Below are 24,953 nucleotides of genomic sequence, written 5' to 3' on the forward strand. Positions count from 1 at the left end.
GATGCAGCACTCTGGCCTGTTATTTTTACTTCATTTTCTTCTCTGCTCTGCTCAGCAAACTTACTCTTCTCATGTGCAAATAACATTTAAGCTAGGAAAGGAAAAACACAACTTTTTCTCTCTGATCCCCACCTTTCCAATGAATGGGCTAAAAAAAATTGGATAGTCAAAGCAAATAGAGGAACATGAGCCTTCCGAAGAGCACTGCTACCAGGAGCTAGGTTCTGAACATGGGGAGGAAAATATTCCCTCCAGGGTGGAAAAGAACACAGTGCCTATGCAAGGACTAGTAAGAGCCTTGTTTGCTTAGCCTGCTTAGGAGACCTTGTGCAAGGGAACAGAGTGATTTTGTTCCCAGAGCAGCAACGGAAGAAACTTTTGATCAAAAAGCTTTGGATCTACATGTAGAAGAGAACCACAAGTCCACATCTCTATGAAATCTTATATGCACTGGGTCTGTATGGAAGAGGACTGTGAATCTGTAACATACTCAGAAAGCACCTTTTTTTTTTCCTTTTTTTTTTTTTCCCCCTGCATGAGAGGAAATAGCTAAAGATCAAAACAAAAACTTTCAAATCCTGTTACCATCCAAGAGAGTACTGTGTGCTAGCATGTGAAGAACTTTTATCAGTGCATCTTTCACAGCAACACATTGCACTTTCTGGAAATATGTAAATTTGAATACAGTCACAAAGCTGGACAATAGTACTTTCTTGGTAACAGTTTCCAGTTGCTCCTAGTTGCTACAGGATTTGTGTCAGCTTCTATTTTGCAGCTGGGAATATTTGTTATTCATTTATCTGTTCTTGATGGGTCACAATGTCAGTTGAGCAGAATCCAACAAATTCTTTTGTGAATTAAAATGAACGTTGTCAACATCTGGGCTGACAGCATTAATGTTTATTATGGTTTATAGTTTAAGCATTAAGTTCAAGTTAGATGCCAGTCAAAATACTACAGATTTGTAAACCAGCCACAAAAACGGAAAGACAAAAGGCATTTTCACATTTCCATTTCTTTGTTCCACAGAACATGTAATGTAACTGACATTTTGTGTGTTCTGCAGAGATGCAGAGGCAACAGGAATAACAAATCACAAAATTCTCCAGAGAAATCAAAATGACTGCTGTTTGAGTCCTTTGAAAAACTTTCATTGGCTCATTTTGTCTAAACAAGTCAACACAACTATACTCAATTAAACAACACTTCCATTACAGAATGATTTGCCACTTCGACACTACGCATAGCCTTAATTTCCATATCAGACATCCTATGACCATAACATGAGCTCATGAGGCAACCCATCAGAAGCTGTTCCAGTTGGGAACCATTTCAATAATTGAGAATATAAGTACTCACTTAGCACCACGATTCTGAAGCCAGTTAAAGGGAACTGAGGGCATTGTGCCACTATCTCTTTCAAAACAAGGAATAAAGAAGTTTTCTTCTATTCTACGACCTTCTCTCATCTGTAGGTCTATATTGCTTGTAATCAGTCGAGACACTGAAGTTCAAAAGTAGGTGCTTTGGCTTGTGTTCTACTGTTCTCACAGCAAACTTACAGTTTATCACTAATCCTTTTTATATCTATCTTGTATAAGCCCTAATTAATATTTAATTCCTTACCAAAGTCTTCCATTAGGAATCCACTTTATTTCTGGGAGGCATAGGGCCATCACAAGTAACATGTATCATTTTTTTGACAGTTTTATGGTTCAACTGGAACAATTTGCAGAGCTGTCCATCAGTATCTTCCCTGCAGCTTCACAGCTCTTCTATTTTAATCGTGGACTGCAGAACAAAGCAGAGTAACAGGCCCTTAAGTCATACTTAGAAACTAAAGGAATAGAGCTTAGAAGATCCACTGCAAACATTTTACCTAATGATTTATTAATTTGTTTTACTTTATTTTGCAAGGCTTAAAACTAATGCGTTAAAGGAATAGCTACACTTTAGAGACATTTCAGCATTGCAGGACTTGAAGTATTTCAATGTCTGAGTTCATCAGATCTTCTCTGTGAGTAGCAGCACTGACCATCACTTCTATTCTGAAAATGAATAGGGGATGACAAAGACCAGTGCTGTCCTAGTTGGGCTGGACAGTGCTCTATGGAAAGTGGTTAGAAGCATTCTTGCATCCTCTGAGTGTCTGGGCAGCATCTGGTGGTAAGGAGCAGGAGAGGACGGAAGACATCATAAATTTCAGCCACTGGGTAGTTCTGCAGGCATGCTGCTTTCAAAACAGAAAATTATCTGTGCTCTCTCTCCTCCAGGGCTGTTACACAGAACAATCTCTAGCTGTTTGTGAAACTGCTGTGCCCCTTCTTTGTCTTCTTCAGAGGTCTGTCAGCTGCTTGCGTACAGTCCTTAGTCCTTAGGCCCGGGTTTATAACAACCACTTATAAATCAGATGATAAATTAATGGTAACAATTTGAATCATAGAATGGCCTGGGTTGAAAAGCACAATAATGATCATTGAGTTTCAATTCCCCTGCTATGTGCAGGGTTGGCAACCACTAAATCAGGCTGCCCAGAACAATGTTCAGCCTAGCCTTGAATGCCTCCAGGGCATTTGCAGCATCCTCTCCACTTCACTGCCTTTCCAAATAATTGTTTGGGATACTCATACCTGGGCCAGTACTTTATACAACTTCCCAAGGTAGTCTACCCTTCTTCTAAAGATTAATGACCAGTTTCAGGGCATGAGCCCCCTACCAGCTGTCCTTGATTCCATAGAAAATTCAGTATTGGCAGGAGGAGCCTGCTAAAGCACAGAATGCATGCATGTGGAAAGAACTTGTGTTTTGCACCTAAGACTTGTATTCATCCTTAGCCTGATTCTGAATGAGAGAAACAAGTTCTGAAAACTATGTGTTCATAGTGGTATCCAGGCTAAAACAAAATGAACTTGTGCACTATGCTATTCTGTTGCTTGAAATGTTGTTGCTACCCTTGCCCTTAGGGTTGTTAGTCCAGTGATAAAGGTGTAGACTACACTTGTTATTAGGTAATTCGTGGGAAAATTTCTCAGGGCATGGTTTTCCCATTTGTGTAGTGTTGGAATGGATGTGCTGAAGTTAACCAAGTACTTATTTTCAAGGAACTGTATCTCTCTCTTTCTCTCTCTCTCTCTCTCTCAAAAAAAAAAAAAAAAAAAAAAAAAAAAAAAGATTTAAAAAAAATCATGAAATTCCTGCAGCAGTGTTCCAGTACCTTCACAGCAGAGAAGTGCTTCCTGATGTTCAAAGGGAACATCCTGTCTTCCAGTTTGAGCCCATTTCCTCCTGTCCCAGAGTTGGGCACCACTGAAAAGAGCCTGGCTCTGTCTTCTTTGCATAGTCCCATACTCCCTTCAGCTATTATAGACCTGATGAGATCATAGAATCACAGAATCACAGAATGGCTTGGGTTAGAAGGGACCCAATGATAATCAAACTCCAACTCCCCTGCCACAGGTAGGGCTACGAACCCCCATATCTAATGCTGGACCAGGCTGCCCAGGGTCCCATCCAACCTGGCCTTGAATACTTCCAGGGATGGGGCATCCACAGCCTCTCTGGGCAGCCTGTTCCAGCACCTCACCACTCTCATAGTAAAGAACTTCCTTCTGACATCCAGAATAAATCTTCTCTCCTTGAGCTTAAAACTGTTTCTTCTTCTCCTGTCGTCTACCCACGTAAAAAGTTGATTCCCCTCTTTTTATAATCCCCTTTTAAATACTGGAAGGCTGCAATGAAGTCTCCTCTCAGCCTTCTCTTCTCCAGGATGAACAAGCCCAGCTCCCTCAGCCTGTCTTTGTAGGGGAGATGCTCCAGCCATCTAACCATCTTCGTGGCCCTTCTCTGGACCCTCTCCAACAGCTGTGCATTTTTCCTCTACTGGGGCACCCAGACCTAGATGCAGTACTTCAAATGGGGCCTCATGAGGGCAGAGTAGAGAGGGACAATTATCTCCCTGTACCTGCTGTCACCCCTCTTCTGATAAAGCCTGGGATACCATTGGCCTTCCAAGCTGCAAGAGCACACTGCTGACTCATGTTAAGTTTTTCATCCACCAGGACCCCTTGTTCTTCTCAGCAAGGCTGTTCTCAATAAGTATCTCCCTGTTTGTATTTGTATCTGGGATTACTCTGATGTGAATGCAAAACCTTGCACTTTGTTATGTTGAGCCTCATTAGGCTCACACAGGCCCATGTTTCGAGTTTGTTGAGATCCCCTGAGCCTCCTTCAGGCTTGACAGTCTCACCTCTCTCAGTCTTTCCCCATAGAAGAAGTACTCCAGTCCCTTTGTCTTTCTAATGACCCTTAGATGGACTCTATCCATGTCTCATGTATGTATGTACATGTCTCTCTTGCACTGGGGAGCCCAGACTTGAATACAGCAATCCAGATGTGGCCTCATTAGTGAGGACATGGGAACAATCACCTCCATCAATCCGCTAGTGATACTTTCCCTGATGGAGCCCTGGATGCCATTAGACTTCTTTGTGGCAAGGGCACATTGCTAGCTCTTGCTCAACCTGATGTCCACAGGGATCTCCAGTTTCTTTTCCACAAAGCTGCTGTACCCTCCCAAAATTATTATTATTTTTTTTTTAAGGGAAATTACTTCAAAAAATTCTGCTTACCATACAGGTGGTTTTGACCTTCTCTGAATTGCAAGTCTTCTAGCTAGCTTAGTTTAGGATGTCCTGTGGCTTGCCCAGTTGCATTTTAGTTGCAACAAATGCTAGCTGTCATTGCTGCTGGCTCCTCACTGGTCTACGCAGAGAATTTCACTGTTTTCCCCTGTCAAGCTGCATCTCAGTGGCATTGTATGTTAGACAGGCACTGATGCTCATCTTGCTGCTGACTCTTGCCCTGGCACCAACTTGTTGCATTTGTGACTCTGGAAATTTCCTGCTGAATTTTCACCCCTGAAGTCAAGGGAGCATCCTGGCAATTTATGTTTACCTTTTTCACCACTTTTGTTTCAAAACAGCTGTATCTATATCTAGATGATGGTTAAACTCTGCTTGCCCCATCCTGTACATTCTAGCTCAACAGGTGTTTTGCAGCCTTCAGAGTGATTCTTCATTTACATTCTTCCCTGTGCAGTTAATGTAGGCTGATTATTCATATAGATGAGCCATGAGCTCAAGTGTGATATATGAACAATATTATAATGCCTCAGTGTGGAACAGAAAGCTAACATATGACCTGCTGCACATACTCTAGAGGCCTGCAGAGAAATTGTCATGTTTTTGCTCACTTCTGTCACCTACTGTTTTATCCCTGAAAATAATACAATTCTTCCCATCATCTTTGTAATTCTGCCTTAATTGTAACCAGTTTGAACATTTTCCTTGTTACTGTCTATATGGCAGATTTTAGGGGAATACATGCATACAGCAAACAAAGTCTAACTGGACGTAGTCAAAGCATTATTCTCCTATTTTCCATTCCCAAATGGAAAAAGAAAGGAAAATGTGCGGAAGCTGTCTGATGTTACTGAAGCCATCCAGAATGTGGACTTCAAAGAGCGAGCTTAGAGAACTCCATCTTCCTTCACTAATGACAGAAAAATCTTTGAACTAGTCACCTAGTTCATAGTTAGCTAGAGTTGGATGGAGTTAATCCTCCACTAACTAGTTTATCTGCTTTTGCCTAAAACAAGTGTAGTAATCTCTCAGCTCTGCTTACAAAACCTAAGGCAACACTGCAAAGGCTGTGACATGCCAAACATTCCTCACTGTCAAATCTCACATGTATGCACAGAACTCAAAGCCTGTCCCCTTAACATATCATCTTTCTTAATTAATAATGGCAGATGTTTTGCTTTTTTTTTTTCATTTCCTCTCTCAATCACAGCGCTCACTACAACATTGCTGTTATTCTCATTTTTTCCTTTCCAAATGCTCCTTTAAAAAACAACAGAGAAGAAGATTTTTGACCATAATGACATCAGGTTTTCTCCTTACACTTCTTGGCCAGAGGCACAAGAGGTATTGATGGCTCTGCTTGTCCTCGAAATGTCTGAACTCATAGCATTCACAAAACCATGCAATAAAAGAAGTATACACATCTTTGTGCCTGTCAGACTGGCATTTAACAAAAATAAAACACTGCAACATAAAGAAGAAAGTGAACTTTGCTGATGATCTTCATGCTTCTCTTACAAATACAAAGATGTCCACAGGGGAGATGGACAAGTCCACCAACCTAATAAAAACAAGATCTCGCCTGAAAGCACTGATTTGTGCCTTTTGTGGCAGAGTTATTGGTTCCTTAAAGGGATTGCTTTTCATATAACAGAAGGTAGATTTTGTTTTTCTTGCTTTGCTAGAAGATTCTGTTGTTGATTTGTCATCCACTTAAAGGGGAATGGGCAGCTGGTCTCCTTTGGCACCGTGGAAGTGCTTCCGCTCCACATACAAACATAAGCTGTTGCTAGGAGGTTAAAAAATGATATAACTCAGACCTCTCAAGGTAACAACATGTTTCAGGAGCACTGGAGCTTTGGTCAGTTATATTGCAATGTCTTTGTTCTTTGCCCCTCTGCACATTTATATCCCACCAGTTCCACAGCTGTCTTTCTCAGTGCACTCTGAGAGCCAGCAATTAAGTAATTACTAAAATGGATTGAAAATAATTTCAGCTGAAGTCTGAATTTTGGGTTACATGGTTCTGTTTGCAGAGAGATGGTACTATTTTCTGAGAGTAAATAAAGTCCTCTCTCTGCTTTTCATATAAATCAACCCAAAATTGAAACATTTTATGAAGTAGATGTGTCGTGGTGAGATTTCATGGGAGATGTCACTATGCAGCTTGCTCTCCTGAGGCTGCTGTATGTCACTGCAGTCACAGAACACTCCTCCGCATCATCAGCCCTGTCAGAGTTTAGGTTTGGGTGAATATTTATTTTCATCAATTTGAGTTTTTCTTTTGTATATTGGTTTTGGTTCTGTAATTAATGTTGTGTGAAATTAATGTATCTTGTGAAAATGCTCATGCTTTTCTGACAGACCAGAGAAATGGCTCAGAAAAATGGCTCTGAGCCATTCAAAACAACACCGCTGAGAGATATTGGCACAATCTGAGTACGAGCTCTGTAACAATAACTCAGGGAGGAGTCAGTTTTAGAAGAGAGAGAATAATTTTCTTTTTCAAACAGGAGAGAAATTACCAGACATTGCAGTGGTTTCCTCTCTGGAGAGAAATATTCCCTGAGAAGAATTCTGACAAAACGTTCAACTGGTGAGAAGTCCAAGCATCTTTAGAATGCATCCTTGTATGCCATTAGTCCCTGCTGCTCTAAACTTGCACACTTGAAAGATTTGCCTCAAGTCTAAAGAAGAATGTCTACCAATTTCTTGTGTCCACATAGAATTTCAACAGGACTACTGAGACCTGTCGGAATAAATTCTGACTTCTTCACATCATTCGTTTTAGTCTGCAATTTCTCAAGATTCTGTGTGCTTGTTTTTTGGCAGAAGGGCTCCTGGTGACCATTTTCCAGTGAAATCTGGTGCAAAACAGTGCCTCGTTTCAAGTGAAATTATGGTTGTGTATATGTCTTATCGTGAAGAAAATAATACCTTGTGGATTACTATTTGATAATTGTTGACATTCATTTTGACAATGAAATCTTCAACTACTCCAGTAATTATAGGACTGCATCTTCACCACCCCCTGGCTTTAAGAATCATCAGAAACTTTTGGTGACCTGTTGAGAATATCGGTTGAAAGGCAAATGTTAGATTCTCTCAGAAAAGAAGTATTTTTACTATTTTTATTATTCCAGAGTAAGAGTATGGTCTTTAGGAGCAGCAAGGGAATAAACAAGGTTAAAAAAATGCCATTAATATTTACCAACCGGAAGGGGTAAAAAATACCCACATGGAGATCATCTTGAACAAGAAACTTTCTTGAAAACACACAGGGCAATAAGAATATGGCACAGGGATTGGAATGTGCAGGATTACTCAACGTTCCCAGCTCTTGTCTTGTTTTACCAAAGATGAAAGAGTGAAGTTTATAATTTTTTTTAAATTTTCCTTCAGCTTTTTTTTTTTTTAATCGTTTTGACTGTGCAAGAGATGAGTTACACTTTCATTGCACAGTACATCATTAATGTTCTCCTCCAACATCAGCAAGATGGACATTATTACTCAGGTATCAGATCTGACAAAAGCTTTTCCCTCTTCTTGTTACAGAAAATCAGTTACTGAGGAATGTCAAGACACCTGGTCTGTGTGGTGCATTTCTGAGGTTTCTATCTAAGGAGAAATCTGCTTAATAAGGCATGAGGGGATTCAGTGCTTATTGCCATGTAGCCAAGCATTTATTCTTGCTGCTGTACATGATAGGCAGGAAGTTTTCAGGAGATACATCTCTTTACATCTCTTCTGCTTGTCCAAGTATGTGATCTTTTTCCTACTGCAAAGGAAGGGAAGCAGCTCAACGCACATGGTGCATGAGCAACCTGCTCCATGTAATGCTGTATTATTTAATGAATTTGTAAGGTCTAAAACTCTGCTTCTGCATTGTCATTTTGAACATCTTACTCTTCAGCTCATTCTTTCAAGAAAAGAAATATGGATAAGAAGGAAAACCAGCTTGACACATATAAAACTGAGTTATCTCACACTATCTGTTTTACAGGGACACCTACAAAACACATTTCTACATTTCCATGCAACATTCTCTGTGGCACTGAGCTCTTTAATAATGTAATTTCCCTTCACCCTTTCTAAGCTACAGAAATTCAGGCCTTCGGGTATTCTTTACTTCACTCATATTCCATTCTCTCTTCTGCTCAATCTGACCATTTATCTTTCATTTCAAAACACCTATTCTTTCTAGTCATCATACTCATTGCTGGTATATTTTCCCAACAGTATGTCTGCTTTACCCATTATCCGCAGTACTGAAACAGGACATTAGGAAGATCCTCTGTGTTCACTGAATCCAACAATCCATCATTTCAGGACAGGATGCCACAGCATCCCTTTCAGTGATTCCTTTTACACTTCTGCTTGTTTTTACTTATGTCTTAGAATTAAAATGTTGGCTATGTTAACACTCCTGGAGACATTACAAATATCAGTATAGGATTAAGTTGCTTTACATTATTGATGTTATCATAACAAAGTACATAAATAAATAATTGTCTACTGGTTTATCTGCTATATCCTTTCAGAGCTGCTTCAAAATATGTCTTGATTTCCTTTTTGGTATTAAAGACCTGTAGCAAATGTTAAAGTATGTTTGCACAAAAGAAAGGTATTTATATTGCTGTATATAAAGTGTGGAATTACAAATTTTGCATATTGAAACACATTCCCAGGACTTTTTGCCTTAGTAAGAGTAGTAGAAAAGCCAGATAGAGATTACTGATTTGAGTTTTATTTTCTTTAGAACTGATCTTTAGAACTGAGGTTTTATCAGCCTATAAGAAGTATCTATCAAATTACAAGAAGAGTTGTTCAACTGAAGGTCACGGAAGCTGAAAAGAGTGATTCTATTTGACTCACATATACAGTGTAAGGTGCATCAAGGATGTTGCCATCAGAGATGTTTTTACTTTAAAAATATGTTCTAACTTTAAAAAGATGGATCTTTGTCTCACACTCTGGGTACTGCATCACCTCAATTGGCATCTTCCTTAATGTACTCTGTTATTCAGCATGTAACAACTGCCTCACTATCAGATTGTCATGGTTTTATTCCTTTAAAACAGAAGAACAAGGAAGAAGGGACTGTACCATAGGGTATACTACTGGACTGAAGAAATTCTGTGCTCAGTTTTTGCTAAAGCTGTGGTTGATGCAGGCTTCACAGCCTCTTCCCACCTATCACTTAAAACCTCACTCCCCAGAATGCCTTCATGTAAATCATCTTAGAGCATGGGGCACTGCGTCTGCATGCAGTGGCCCCCTGAGTTCCATCCACTTTCATGCTCCATATCTCCTGCTCCTCCTGGCCTCCAGCCAGTGACTAATGGATCAGGGAGCAAACAAACACTGATGGCATCTAAGATCCCAGAATAGGACAGAGGCACAGCCCAGGGTTTGCACATGGCTTTGCTGCAGGTAGTGCAGGAAAACTATCTCTGTGCACTGCTCCATGTGAGACCTTTCAAAACATGCTGTACTCACATTTGAACAAAGGGTGACGACCTGAAAGTGCTTCTGTGGTGGTTAAGCATCTGCCAGAGATGCAGCAAAACTGTGTTCTTAATATTCTTCTGAAAACTGTTTTACAATGCAAGATCACCAGTAATTTGTACTGAATGCTGAGTGCAAGAGTCAAACAAAACATGGGATCCTAACTACATTCAGCATGGTACCAACAGAGATCAATAACAACCTCCTGCCTTGATGAAGCTATAATCCTCACTGACGAAGCAGGTCTGTGCAGTATAGTAATACAATACTTAGTCCTTCAGCACCCTCAAAAGAGCTGTTCCTTCATTGCACAGAAGAAGAATTAAGAGAGTAATAACATTTTGCTGTTAGTAATGTCTCAGCTGTAGGAGGTTATACCAGATCTCTGAGGAATCTGAGAGGTTGGCAGGCTAGTGTCTCCAGCTGGATTCCAGGTGAATCACTTGGAGAAGATATGTCCAGTTTTACAGGGATAGAGGTGACAGTCATGTGCATGCACAGCATAATATATTAAGAGCTGTCTGAGTTCTTGTCTCCATTTGAACATGAGGGAGGTTACTTAGGCATCTGTGGAAACAAACACATGCTTGTGCTCAGGGCTACACATTTCAGTGGTGAGGCACAAGGGAAGGTAAAGTGGGCTTCGGAGAACAAAACCTTAATGAGAGGGAGTACACAGAGAGAGAGAACAATATCAGATATTAGCAATACAGAGGGAAAGAAGAGAGAACTAGAAAGACAGAGGTTGTGTCAGGCTTCATGCTTGTAGAGGAGAAAAAAAGAGAAGAACAAGTAACAGTAACAAAAAGGGGGAAGATAGGGGAGTAGGGAAGCAGAGTAGGCAAAAGCTGGTTATTATCCAGCAGCGTGTGCTTGCAGCCCAGAACACCAGTGGTATCTTGGGCTGCATCAGCAGAGGGATGGCAGCAGGGAGACAGAGGAGATTGTACCCCTCTGCTCTGCCATTTGGGGCCTCATCTGCAGAACTGCATCCAGGCCTGGGGCCCCCAGCACAAGAAAGATGTGGAGCTGTTGGAGAGGGTCCAGAGGAGGCTACAAAGATGCTCAGAGGGCTGGAGCACCTCCCCTATGAAGACAAGTTGAGGGAGCTGGGCTTGTTCAGCATGGAGAAGGCTCCAGGGAGAACTCTGTGGCTTTCTAGTACCTAAAGGGAGCTTGTAAGAGGAGGGACACTGATTTCTTACCTAGACAAGAAGTGATAGGGCAAGGGAGAACGGCTTGAAACTAATTATATATATATATATATATATATATATATATATATATATATATATATATGGAGTGTAAGGTTAGATGCCAGGAGGAAATTCTTTACACAGGGGGTAGTGAGGCCTGGCACAGGCTACCCAGGCAAGCTATGGATGCCCATTTAACCCAGATACATGTTTGTAGATGTGTTTACTTCTGACAACCAATTCCTTGGCCAGTCTGTTTCTTGGAAGAACAAAAATTGAATTTGGAGTCAATTTGTTTTCACACTGACTTTAAATGTGTTACTGTTCTTCTTCTTCTACTTGAACTGGAGGGTGTATGCCATAAAGCATTCCAATCCAGTAGCAGGTATCCTCTGATGCATTGTGGTTGCATAATTCTGTGAAATACAATGCACCATGGGCAGCATAAATTCAAAAAGGAAACATGAGCTTCTCTGGATTGTGTAGAGGAATAGCAAGGTTATAGACCTAGGCTGTTAGCATCACTCTAGCAAACATTCCAACTTGGAAAAATCAGACACAAAGCAAAACAATTTCCTGTTGTTTCCACTTTTTATTTTCTCAGAGAGTGTTGAAAAAATGAAAATGTGCAGGATAAAATCTCTATGCTGAAACCCTTACTTTCATCTTTAACTACTTCACAGAAGAATTCATATCTAACTTCAGCTTGGAGATGCTTCATAGCCGTGCCTCACTGCACCTCCTTATCTTAAAATCGCATTTAGTTTGCTCCTGCTTTTGAGAGGTCAGGCTAGTTCCCGGCACCAAAATGTTCTTACGGTGTGATTCTCCTTACTTTGTCAGTTTTCTCCTGAGGGAAATCTCAGCTCAAACTTAGCTCCAGCAGCAGCAGCACCAAACTGGATCCAGTACACTTAGGAGTAGGTTTTCTGCTAGTAACCTCCAAGACTGTCTTTTCATCCCTCAAAATTTGCCATGGGCAAATTTGTTCACTTCCAGTATCAGTTCTATTCAGACAACTCATTCTTAAGTCTCTTTCTTCCATGCAGACCTATTCCCTTCTACTCGTATTTTAACGACTTGGATAGAAGGTATTTTGATTTCACCTCCCAAGCTGCAGCATTGCCTCTGTGTTGTGCAACAAAAAGGGCATCTTTTTTTCCTTTCATGGCTTTTCTTTTATTCCCATGCTTATAAAACAATGTAATGATGGGAAATTAGGAGCAGCTCTGTTTTGGTCGAAGCACTCATCCCTTTGCTTAGATGTGTTTATGCTGTACTGAGCACACATAAAGGAGATTCTCTGTCTGAGCACATGCTCACAGACACAAAAAAATCATAGGAAAATGGATTTTGTGAGCTGGCTTGTCTGTCAGGAGAGAATTCAGCACACTTGGTTGTTCCCATCAGATGCCCACAATAAATCTATTTGCCTTTGTATTTATTTGCCTGGAATACTGTCAAGCAATTCCAGCGCATGATGCTTTTCCTATTTCAGGGCTCAGATATCTTTTCTGTTAGATGCATATATCCATTCCTCCTGCTGCAGAATCAATCTTTGGCAAGAAAAGTGAAGTTGTTTCATCCCTGAATATTTTGACAGACTCAATCTGGTGAGGACCAAGCAATAGTTAAAACAGATGCTTTTGAGTAAGCGTGCTTTACCCAGCACGTGGAAAGCCAGGAGAATTCCTCCCCCACTCCACAGCCACGGCCACCCTGCCTCTTGCCTTTCCTCCTCCTGCACTCTCACACATTCCCCCAGAGGCAAGGGTGCGGGTGCCTGGAAATGTGAAAGTCACCTGATAGGATGCTCCCGCTCCCATCTCTCCGCACAGCATAAGCTCTTCTCTTCTGGTGACTGTGGAAGCAACTCTGCCAGGCTTTGCTCTGCTTAGCAGGCTGCAGAGTTTGCTGCAAATGCAAAACTGAAGTCCATCTTTGTACCTCTTTTACCAAGGGGCTCCAGTGTCTTCTTGCTTTCAGTTCCTGGCTTACCTCAAACCTCTCTTCTCAAAAGGTCTGTTCTGCTTCTGGCGATGCATCCCAAGAGGCGGCTATGTTGGTGTCTCCCTGCTTTTGGTGCGTGGGCATTCATGCTCACATTCTTAATTACAGGTAGGCTGTCTTTGATGTTAGTCTTGTAAAGTATTTTCTAGCCTCTGTTTCTGATTCTAGAATTCAATTTAAAGCTTCTATTGTCTATTCCTAACTTGAAACTTGTAAGATTTCAACAGTATTTTGAGAGAGCTACAACAATATTAGTTTTCATAGCTAAAATTCTTCATTTTATTCTGAGAACTAATTGAGGAACTGTTTCTAGCAAAGAATGACAATGATAGAGAAGCTCTCACAATTTTGCTCGATGCTTGAATTTTGAATTTTGCCACTGCTTTAATAATGCACACTGCAGGTGTGCACATTCTGTGCTCACACCTCCAAAAGTGGGAACTCGATGCATTTCATTCACTGCTGTTTGTGATCTGTTTCTGGTGCAGTAATTTCCATGCATCTCACTGAGTTTCAGCAGGATTCCTGCTTTTAAGTCATTACACCTTTTCTGAATGCCTGCAGGACCAGGACATTTCTGAGTTACAGCATTTATATTAGCAGAGCACAAAGTCATTGTCTTAAAGCAACACCAAAAGGATGAGCATCTGCAACTGGAGTATAAAAATGAGAGGCCTAAGATTTCCCTGCTTCTGTTACTTTAAGTCTGTTACTAAGCCAGCAGGAAAAATTCAGACCAAACATGATTTTAGACTCATTGGCTTTAGATGTGAGACTATGGCAGGAAACCCGTGTTCCCACAACAGGGGACTTCTACTCACAGCCTGATGGATGGCTCTAAGGAGATCTGAAAAGGAAACTGCAATTTCCTTTTTAAGTGGCACAAAACACAATATTCAAGCATCCAAATTCTGCAGACATTCATGTCTCTTCTCTAGGAGTTGCAAAAAGGATGGAACAAAATGCCAAATCATACAAGTTCTACTGGCATACTCACTCACAAATGAAATCAGCAATAACCAAAGTTTCAGCTTTAAATCATGATAATCCTCTGAATCTGAGCATGCTTTGTTAATGCAGAAGGTTTACAACCAAGGAAAGAGTGGCCCAAACATGAAAATAGTGTTTTTTAGAGTAAGCATCTTCCTGCAGGACATCTGTGTGATCACAGGCCAGAAACCACGTGATTTAATCTTTCCTTTTAAAATCAAAGTCTTTTGTTTTAAGCACTAGGAAAATGACTGTATCAGACTTGGGGTGTATGTAACGGATTCAGAGCACAATTATTGTGTCTGCAGTGAGGCAATTCAGGGCCTGCCCTAAGCCTTTTTCCTGCCAGGCTCTCTAATCTGTCCCATACTAACTGGGAGTTCCAGCTCTGTCGGATGTGCTTGTTCCCAAAGAGCTGTTCTCTTTTACAAAGCCTCCATTTTTTTTCTCACCGAACTTAACAAACAGACATCCTTCAGAGCAGAAGTAAGCTTCTGTATCTCGATACACAGAACTAAAGACTGGAGCAGCATGTTATTTAGCACCTACTTTCCCTCTTCCTTACCTCTGAAGTACTTGTTATTTATCTTTACCAATGCAGACACCACAGCCTGCGAGTCAGAGGAACGGCTATTTCACAAACTCTTCTCCCACTACAACCAGTTCATCAGGCCGGTGGAAAATGTATCTGATCCTGTCACAGTGCATTTTGAATTGGCCATTACCCAGCTTACAAATGTGGTAAGATTGACTACAGAAGAGATTTGGGCATGACTGTAAAACACAGAAAGTGTTCCAACAGCAGACATACTCATGATGTCTGCACATACAGCCCTCACAGCTGATGTTATCGTGTCTATGCCTATGTGTACACAGTGAGATGTTTGCCATTCTGTCAGCCAGGTCACTTCAACTCCTCATACAAGTGGTTCAGATTGTACAGATTCATTGGCTATCTCTATCATGTCAAATCCCTTTGCTCTGGGCAGCAACCCCTGGCATCTGGAGCAGCAGTACCAAATGTTCACAGTCACAGGGCTTGCCTACCCCAAGGACATGGGATTGTATTTGTGTTGTGTAACATGCAGCCTAGTTCTCCTGTGGGTCCATTTGGATTTTGTCAAGTCATGGGTTTGGGAAGGGCCTAGTTACCTTGCCCATTGGACAAGAGCTCAACAAGGCTTTCAAAACTATCTTGATGCTTAGTCCTACGTACTCAGTGATAAGAATTCTCTGCATTTTCTGTAGTCTTCGGTCTGTAAGTATTTTAACATTTTTGACATCACATGTTTACAATATTCTCACAGATATTTTCATTGGAAATGATAGGCTGCGTTCATATATACTTATAACCTGTATCTTTCCAAACACTTTTAGACTGAAGACTACTTAGAACAGGATCCCATCTTTTATTTTTGTGCTTTTTGCAGCACCCTTATGATTCACTTCTGGTTGACAACAGCAGTAAGTGACTCTAAAAATAAGTTTTCGTTGCAGCAGTGATTTAACTTAGTGCAGGTTTAGTTCATCTGCTACAGAACTTTGCATGGAAATGCAAGAACATACTGCAGATGTTGTTTTCCTTGAATTTCGTCCAGTACTTTACTATGTAAATAGAGTGCTTTAAAAACTGAGCCAAACAAAACACGTAGACACCAGTAGAACCTTATTCCTCTGACACTGATCTGAGCAGCTGATCAGTAAGTTTGTTGTCCTTCATACACTCAGGCCTCTGGCAAGTGCAGCTCTCTTCCACACATGTGTGGGGCATGATTTTTAAGGCAGAGCCTTAAAATTTTTTTGGTAGAGCTGCTGTTGTCTGTATACAACTTGTAACCCCCACCCTGAAAATAGCCCTGCTCTGTCCAGTTATCTTTATCATCTACCCAAGTGCCACTGACAACAGACAGAAAATAGCTGATGTCAGTTAATGTGGAATTCTGGTTTCTATTTTTATCAGAATAAGACTACGGCCATCTCAGCATACTATAAATGATATATGAGTGAAGAGGTGCATGTCTGTGTTTCTTTCTAGGATGAAGTCAATCAGATTATGGAAACCAATTTGTGGCTAAGACACGTAAGTGACTGCATTGCATTTCTCATATACTTTGCATTAATGTGATGGAATGTTAGCTCTATATAATAAGTGGTTTGTAATATGGTTTTAGAGGTACAAATTAGGAGACACTACATTAGCAAAATTTGAATAAGTAATTTCTTCTTCTTTTTTTTTTCTGAGAAGTTATATATCCCATCTTTCTTGTGTTCTGAGTTTTCATTATCACTGGTTTATCACTAGTAAATTTAGTTGAATGTACCCTTTAAGAGTGATTAAATATGCAACTCTGTGATCTTAAGTCATCTCCATACTGAAGGTTCCAGTGAAAACATTTCTTATCAAAAAGAATATGCCTCAACTTCACCTGATGGTGTAAGCGCATATACATAAGCAAAGATTCCTACAAAATCTTAACTGCTGAGAGAAACAAGCTGTCTTTCACCAAAACAGTTTCCTCCAGACCCTGTTTGTGATCCACACAAAGTTTTCTTAAGAAGCTATGGTACTTAAGACCAGGATCTTCAGAGTAGGCTGTGAGAACTTGGACCGTAGCCCAGTGATAAGTCACTAGAGAGCAATGATGAGCTCATAATTCACTGCCCCTGTAAAGCCTGTTTCCCAGCCACACCAACCTGACACTATGCACAAGCACGTCCTATGCACAAGCACATCCTTTAGGATGTTTGTCTCCTTTGATGTTGGTCTCCTTTAGCCTTCAGGACCCACTCCAACAAGGGCAGCAGCAAGGACCATGCTTCTTGCTTGCAGTGCAGAGTAGCACTGCTATACACTGAGGTAGCAAGCCAGAGGAGAGATCTGCATGTCAGCAGCTAATAGCTGTTGTTATCATAGCCCCTCACAGAGCAAGAGATGGCAAGACAGTGTGAGCAATGCCCACCTATGTCGCATGTTTCTCCAGCTTGTGATTTGATGTCTTTCAGATCACTGTCCCCTTCTACTCATGATTCTTTTCCAGTCTCTATCGTAACCTCTCATTTGTGAGGAAGATCTATGAGGGAGATACTTGCTGATAACACAATGTTTATATTTCCTATCCTTCTTCTCTTAGATTTGGAATGACTACAAATTGCGATGGGATCCCAGAGAATATGATGGAATTGAATTTGTTCGGGTACCAGCAGATAAAATCTGGAAACCAGATATTGTCCTATACAATAAGTATGATAAACACTTCTCCATTTCACCCTTTCTCTGAAAAATATCTTCTTTCTGTATCCATAAAATACATTATTTTCCTCTCACAGAATTTTCTTCTCTATGCCTCTTTTGTCTTTCTAGTGCTGTGGGAGATTTTCAGGTTGAAGGCAAGACCAAAGCCCTTCTTCGCTACGATGGAATGATCACCTGGACTCCCCCAGCTATATTTAAAAGCTCCTGTCCCATGGATATTACTTTTTTCCCATTTGATCATCAGAACTGTTCCTTGAAATTTGGCTCATGGACTTACGACAAAGCCAAAATTGATCTTCTGATCATTGGCTCCAAAGTAGATATGAATGAATTTTGGGAAAATAGCGAGTGGGAAATAGTTGATGCTTCTGGCTACAAACATGACATCAAATATAACTGCTGTGAAGAGATCTACACAGATATAACATATTCATTTTATATTCGAAGGTTACCAATGTTCTACACCATAAATTTGATTATTCCCTGCCTCTTCATCTCATTCCTGACTGTGCTAGTTTTTTACCTGCCATCTGACTGTGGTGAGAAGGTGACTCTTTGCATCTCTGTGCTGCTTTCTTTGACTGTATTTTTACTAGTGATCACAGAAACAATTCCATCTACCTCTTTAGTAATACCTCTTGTGGGTGAATATTTGCTCTTCACAATGATATTTGTGACTCTCTCCATCGTCATCACTGTGTTTGTCCTAAATATACATTACAGAACTCCAACTACACACACAATGCCCAAATGGGTAAAAACTGTCTTTCTTAGCCTGCTCCCCAAGGTTCTGTTGATGCAGCGGCCTCTAGAACAGGAGAAAAAAAACATCTCCAAAGAGAGCAAGAAAGGATCAGCCAAAACTTCAGGCAAAGCAAAGCACAGCAAACACAAAGATAACAAATTACATAAGGAGCACCGGTGTTGTTACTGTGATAAAGCAGCCGAACTCACCTCAATCAAAAGAAGTCGACTGAGTCATCAGTCATTGAAATGGATGGCAGAGCACACAGAGTACTCCCCAGAAGTGAAAGATGTCATCAACAATGTTCAGTTCATTGCAGAGAACATGAAGTCTCAAAATGAAACCAAAGAGGTAAGGGAGGTAGCCACCAAGGTGGGCACAAGGTTACACTTGCAGCATTTCTTGGTTGAATAGCAAGCAAGGTAAAAAACTTTGATGTAGGGTTTCAGTATGTGTTTCATTATGGTGTTTTCTGACAATTTTTTATATTTTTGCAGTGGTTTGACTCACTGTGCCTTCAGCAAGACATTATTTCCAATTTTGAAATAAAAGTTTTGAGTTTGGGGGAGGCAGATAAACAAAAACAGACAACAGATGAATATGATCACACACACCCACACACATACAAAAAGACTTTTTTTTAATTTAAAAAAAAAAAAAGAGAGAGAATTGTTATTTGAACTAATAGATTAGCTTGTGTGAGGCTATAAATCTTTCATCCTAGCTAGGATTGCTGTCATAGAAAATGATGTACATTGGAATCTTAAGAATGCAAGAGCCAATTCTTCGGAGTAAACACAGAACTAAAAGCATCTCCAATAAAGATTATCTTACATAAGCACTTGCCAAGGCCTCACAAGGAATTAAAACTCTCTGACACTTCAAGACATTTTTTTTTAAAAGAGTTTTGATCCTAATGAAACATTTACTTTTGCTCTAACTTTAAATGCTGATGCTTTTTAGACGCTATGAGAAGACAAACTCCATTTCAAAATGAAAAGCTACTGTATTTCTATCAAAAAAAAGCTAATATTTTGCAAGATAATTATTGAGAGATATTCTTTTGATCCAAATATTTGGTTGAAACTAGCACCAATTTATACAATTTCAATGCAATCCCAAAATTCATTCCTTCCCTCCTTTCTCCCCCTTCCCCCCACCTTTTTTTAATGTCCTGCAGAAAATTCATCTGAAAACAAAGTACATAACTTTGAATAATATAGCTAAGGCCTGGTGACAGGCTTCATAGGATAAGACCAAAGAAAAGGAAAGGAGTCCAGCAGTACAGAGTAAGGCAGGGATTGAACTTGAGTACTGCTTAGTAACTATGCCCCTAATGCTTTGCTTCATCCCAGCATTTCAGCCCTGTTTTCAGTGCCACAGCACCAGAAAATATACCCTTACTGCATTCAGCTGATTTCTTCAGTGCATTCCAAATAAGAGGAGACTTTGTGTGAAGCAGTTCAAATAATGTGCCACTTTGATTATGCAGCTCATGATAAGTCTTTCGTTTCCAGTCACGCTGATTCACATTTTGCAAACCTCTTCTGCTGCATGCAATTGTATTCCTAGTCTGGTGTGTGCATCCGCAGCTCTGCATCTCATCTTTCGCAGTGCACCAAGGATTGGAAACAGGACTTTTCGTGTGGGAAAAATACTTTCTCTGGGGAAATAACATGTTTTTTTTTTTTCTCCAGTGAGCACAGAGAAAATTATTCTAGAGGCTTCTGCTTTGTTCAGATGTATAGAGCTATGTGCATGCTATTATGGACATATCCCGTATGAATAGAAGCCCTTTAAAAATGACAGATCTGTTGGGGTTGAAAGGAATCTTTGGAGATCATTCAGTCCAACCCCCTGCTAAATCAGGTTCCCTACATTAGGTCACAGAGACAAGCAACCAGAAAGACCTTGAATATCTCTGGAGATTGTGGAAGAACTTAGGAAAATTGTGGAAGCACAACTGTAGCTAGAGTTCATGCTGTATGTCCTTTCAGAAGAACTACAGCAAGGAAAGGAGGAAAACAAGTGGAGAGAACTCTTAAGCAGGGAACTCTTTACCACTCACTGGTTTTATGTGAGTGAGTGCTCTTTGATGCAGTGATCCTCATGCACAGGCATGGTTTAAAGGACAGTGACTTCATTGAAAGTTGTTCTAGGGCATAACTCTGAGACTTACATTCACTCTAGCCTGCTCAGCACATGGCACAGCTTTGCTTACTCGGGATGTTTGCTTTTCTAACGCTCATGTGCTCAGCTGTCCATTTCACTGGAGGCAGTGAGTTTAACTGGAGTGGCAGTGCAGCCAATCATGCCAGAGCAGTAGGCTGTCTCGTATGAGGGCAGCCAGACCAGATCCTTTGGCAGGATCCAGCCATGGGCAGCTGTGATGACTCAGCCGCCTGCCACATCACCTCAACCTACACCCATTACATGATCTCATTCTATTTGCTGTTGTCAGACACAGCCATATTTTGCCAACCGTCTAGAATTCTCAGGAAAAAAAATCAGTAGAAGATTAGGAGAACGTTTAATGTTCTCACCCAGAAGTTATAAATACTGTTAAGAAAATAGACCCCTCTTAAGACACCTGAAAACTGCAATAGCTATAAACACCACAGGCAGTGTTTCTGCCAGGATGTACGTTCTTCCTTGTTCAAAAAAAGAAGGGACATTTTTTACCATTAAATGCTAACTCACAATTATATGTTACATTATATGTAATCTATCCTTTTTTTTTTTCTCTTACAGGTGGAAGATGATTGGAAATACGTAGCTATGGTGATTGACAGAGTATTTCTCTGGGTGTTTATAATCCTTTGTGTGTTTGGGACTGCTGGATTATTTGTCCAGCCACTAATAGCAGATACATAACTTGAGTCACTGCTTTTTTTCCACGTATGTTTGTATTCCATTTTCAGTTTGGAACTGTCCCCTGTGTTTCTTTCCTCTTACACCGTCCCTCAGCATCTAGCCTCAGTGGGAAGGTGAGAAGGGAAGCAAGCAATAATCCAAGGCAGAATGAGAAAGGTACTGAAAATGTGAAATGAAATTTTGGTCTTTCTAAGGCAGAGAGGCTGAGATTTATAGAGTACCTGTCTGTCTTCTCAATTAGATCTTCAGTAGCAATTGCACCAAGAGTCACTGTAGCGAGCAGAAATTATTGAGTTTCTTCCATGGTTTCAGTTCAGGGGGCCATTGTGAGTGATTTGTGCTAAGAGAACAAAAGTCGTACTTTTCTTTCCTCATCACAACTCTTATATTTCCTCTTTCACCCCTTGTACAATGTTAGACTTCAGCATGGTGCTTAGTTGAGGTACCACAGTCCTACCTGTCTGGATCAATACTCTTTACTGTGCTTTTGGGACAAGGCAGGCAAAAATCCAAATAAAAGTACAATCAAACCAATCCCTTGACTCTGTAATGTTTATACAATCCCCATCTTCTACAACACATGTACACAAATGAGGATCTGAGATCAGCAGCACATGTATTTAGTTTTATGCTTGAAGCCCAATCAGTCTTAAGCTATCGGTCTTCCCACTAATGACAAACCTGCTTCATACATTGCAGTGCACAGTCTTGCTAACATTGTTTGGAGCAGCCTTTCGGAAAAGGACCTGAGGGTATTATTTTATAGCTGGTTGACCATGAGCCAGCAGTGTGCCCAGATGGCCAAGAAGGCCAATGGGATCCTGGCTTGTATCAGAAATAGTATAGCCAGAAGGAGCAGGAAAGTGATCATCCCTCTGTTCACAGCACTGGTGAGGCTGTACCTTGAGTACTGTATTCAGCTTTGGGTTTCTCACTACAAAAAAAGGCACTAAGGCCCTGGAGTGTGTCCAGAGAGGGGCAACAAAGCTGTGAGGGTTCTGGAGCACAAGTCTTATGGGCAGCTGGAATTGTTCAGTCTGGAGAAGAGGAGGCTGAGAGAAGACCTTATTGCTCTGAAAGGAGACTGTGGAAATGAGGGCGTCAGCCTCTTCTCCCCAGTAACAGCAACAGAATGGGAAGGAATGGCCTCAAGCTGTACCAAGGGAGGTGCAAGTTGGATGTTAGGAAAAACTCAGAAAAGCGGTGCTGCAGTGGCACAGGCTGCCCAGCGAGGTGGTAGAGTCAGCTTCCTTGAAGGTGTTCAAGAACCACGTGGATGTGGCAATGAGGAATGTGATTAGTGGGCATTGTGGTGATTCACTGATGGTGGGACTTGGTGGATTTAGAGGTCTTTTACAACCTTAAATGACTGTGTGATTCTATGATCTTAGGGGCACCAGAGGGGAATAACCTGGATGCAATACATAAAAGCAGAAAAGACCTGAGGCATCCATGATTAAAATGTAAAGCATATACGTTTGAGATCTACATACCTCAAAATCTTTAAAAACCATTTTATCCATCATATTTGTGACCAAATTCCCTTTTACTTCCCAGTACTGAATATTAAAATCCGTGGTCAGCTCCAGGAGGACATGCAAACCACATTCCTTACATCAGCCTGACTGTGGTCCCAGTTCACAGAGGCTGCTCTGAAAATACTTTCTTGCTCAGGTTCAGTTATAAGCCCACTTGGGAAGCATTTGTCCCTGGGCAGCTACCCATCACAGATAGAACTGGATGGGCAGCACTGATCTTATCTGTTTTTAAAATCAGGACCAAATTAGATTACACATACCATGTCAGAAGAAGGCAGATTATCATGAATCCTATGCAAAGGTGGGCACTTTGATCCAGACAGCTCTGCAGAAGCTCCTGTCAGAACAGTCCTGGGTGTGCAACCTGTTTTGTAACAGTAGGGATTCTCTGGGGCTGGAGTTTCCCTTGGGTAACCAGGTAACAAGCTTAATCCTGAAACACTTGGTAGTTGTGCACCTAATGTGGTTTCTAAACTATGTGGACAGTTCACCCTCAGGCCCTTTGCTTATTTTGGTCCCTGTTGGTTTTATACCTTTTTAAAGGGCATCATTGCTATTCCAACCAATAGCTTCAAGAGTAAAAAGGTTTTCCCTGTTATAGGCTGTCTTAACTCTAACTGTGCAGTATCAGTACAATGTTTTCAGAGTGTGCCATGTACCAGTCTTTATTTCAGACATCACGGTTTCTCGGCAGAAGAGAATCATTCTGAAATCCCTGATTGGCCTTTTATTTTTTTTCTGCTCATATTAAAGACAGTGGAGCTGAAATATAAGGCAGAGGCAACAGTGGCACGACAAGAATATGTACTTCAAGTATGTAGCCACTCTTCTCTAGAAGAAAATTTTTTTTTATAGTCTGCCTGAATATTGCATAATAGTGTAGCAACAATCAGACAGATGTATGAACGTACACCATTGTTTATTTTATCCACCTGCTAATGAAATGTTACTCCTGGAACACACCTGAAGAGCTTGCATTTTGCCCACTGTAGAATGAGTTAAGATATGTTATCAAATGATCTTTGCTGTGCTAGCTCATCAATCAGCAAGAATGGAAGGGGAAAGAAAGAGAATTTGAAGAGGAAAGCTGCATTCTGTGCCTGAATGTTTTGTTTTGACAGGAAAGGCATCTGATTTCCAGCATTTGCTGTTGAACCTGTGGCCATACAGACAGTGAAAATAATAGAATGGCTGAAGGTGAGCTGCAGGGCTGATTAAATATATTCCACCAGTAAGCATACCACCAGTGGTGATCAACTTTCTTTCCCTGAGAGTGTTCACATCTGTGAATTTATTTTAAAAATACTGTTTCCAGAAGCAATTAGATAGCTCAGCCAGCTCATCGCATTCTCTTCCCAAGGGAGACCATCCTTCCACCTCTCCCTCACTAAAAGGCCCAGAAGAGTTCAGCGTGTTTGTCTCCTGGTGGATGGAAGATACACATGGTCCTGCCATGCAGCACCAGGTCCTGGCAAACCAGAGTCAGGTATCAAGATGTCACACTTTGAGGAGAGAAGGCAGAAGGCTGGGTTTTCTTTTAAGATTTTAAATTTGAAAGGTCATCATCCACAGGCACATGGAGCAGAAGGAAGGAACCCAGCGGGAGGAGTGCTGCACAGATGTCCTTTCACATTGTGTTTTTTAGTGAGATGTGCTGAATGCATCTCTGGGCCTGAGGGAATAAGATTCAGGGAAGCTCAGGAACAGTCAGCATGAATAAGAGGCAAAGAGACTAAAAATGTAGCAGTTCTGGGGGCTGTGCTGGGAGCACCAGAGGTCAAAAGCCAAGAGGATTGTGCAGCACTCACACTTCTCGCAGTAGATGCACCTGAGCCCTCCCGAACATTACAGGAAAAAGGAGCTTGAAGTCTCATATGGTCACATAATACAAAGAGGTCTGCTGCCTGCAGGTTGGAAACTAAATTGAAGCAAGGTGAGGACAGGATCATCTGCCAGCTGAGCACCTGAAGCACTCACACAGAAGAGAATTCTGTCATCCACCATTTCTAATAGGCAGCCCCTTGGCACTAACAGTCATTGGGAAATCCATCACTGTTTGATTTCAAGAGTCTTTGACTGCTGGAAATAGGTTTTCTTATGGATATTTCACTGTACTGGACAAGGTAACAAAATGATTTGAACAATGCATGGAAAGAAGAGCAGGTTAATGTGTGAGATCTATATACCAGTGTCTATGCT

General features: G+C 41.0%; 1 protein-coding gene and 1 long non-coding RNA gene across 4 annotated transcripts; one reads left to right on the forward strand and one right to left on the reverse strand.

The window, feature by feature from the left end:
* Positions 1-1,633: 1,633 nt before the first annotated feature.
* On the reverse strand, positions 1,634-23,113 carry LOC116239290 (uncharacterized). 2 transcript variants are annotated; one of them, XR_016461500.1, is made up of 4 exons: positions 23,015-23,113; positions 7,578-7,705; positions 3,215-3,368; positions 1,634-1,791 (listed from the first exon to the last, which is right to left on the reverse strand). It is a non-coding gene; the product is annotated as an uncharacterized LOC116239290 (long non-coding RNA). The 2 variants fall into 2 exon arrangements; XR_004169081.2 differs by lacking the exon at positions 7,578-7,705.
* On the forward strand, positions 13,268-21,945 carry CHRNA6 (cholinergic receptor nicotinic alpha 6 subunit). Of its 2 annotated transcripts, XM_031609371.2 has the most exons (6): positions 13,268-13,462; positions 14,946-15,085; positions 16,380-16,424; positions 17,476-17,585; positions 17,706-18,693; positions 21,094-21,945. In XM_031609371.2, the coding sequence occupies exons 1-6, from the start codon at positions 13,384-13,386 to the stop codon at positions 21,214-21,216; spliced, it is 1,485 nt and encodes a 494-aa protein (XP_031465231.1). In that variant the 5' UTR covers positions 13,268-13,383; the 3' UTR covers positions 21,217-21,945. The 2 variants fall into 2 exon arrangements, with proteins under 2 accessions (XP_031465231.1, XP_031465230.2); XM_031609370.2 differs by lacking the exons at positions 13,268-13,462; positions 14,946-15,085; positions 16,380-16,424 and adding an exon at positions 17,012-17,289 and having other exon boundaries at positions 21,094-21,936.
* Positions 23,114-24,953: the final 1,840 nt, after the last annotated feature.

Source organism: Phasianus colchicus, chromosome Z, assembly GCF_987193195.1.
Source record: "Phasianus colchicus chromosome Z, bPhaCol1.hap1.1, whole genome shotgun sequence".
In the NCBI taxonomy this organism is placed as follows: domain Eukaryota; kingdom Metazoa; phylum Chordata; class Aves; order Galliformes; family Phasianidae; genus Phasianus; species Phasianus colchicus.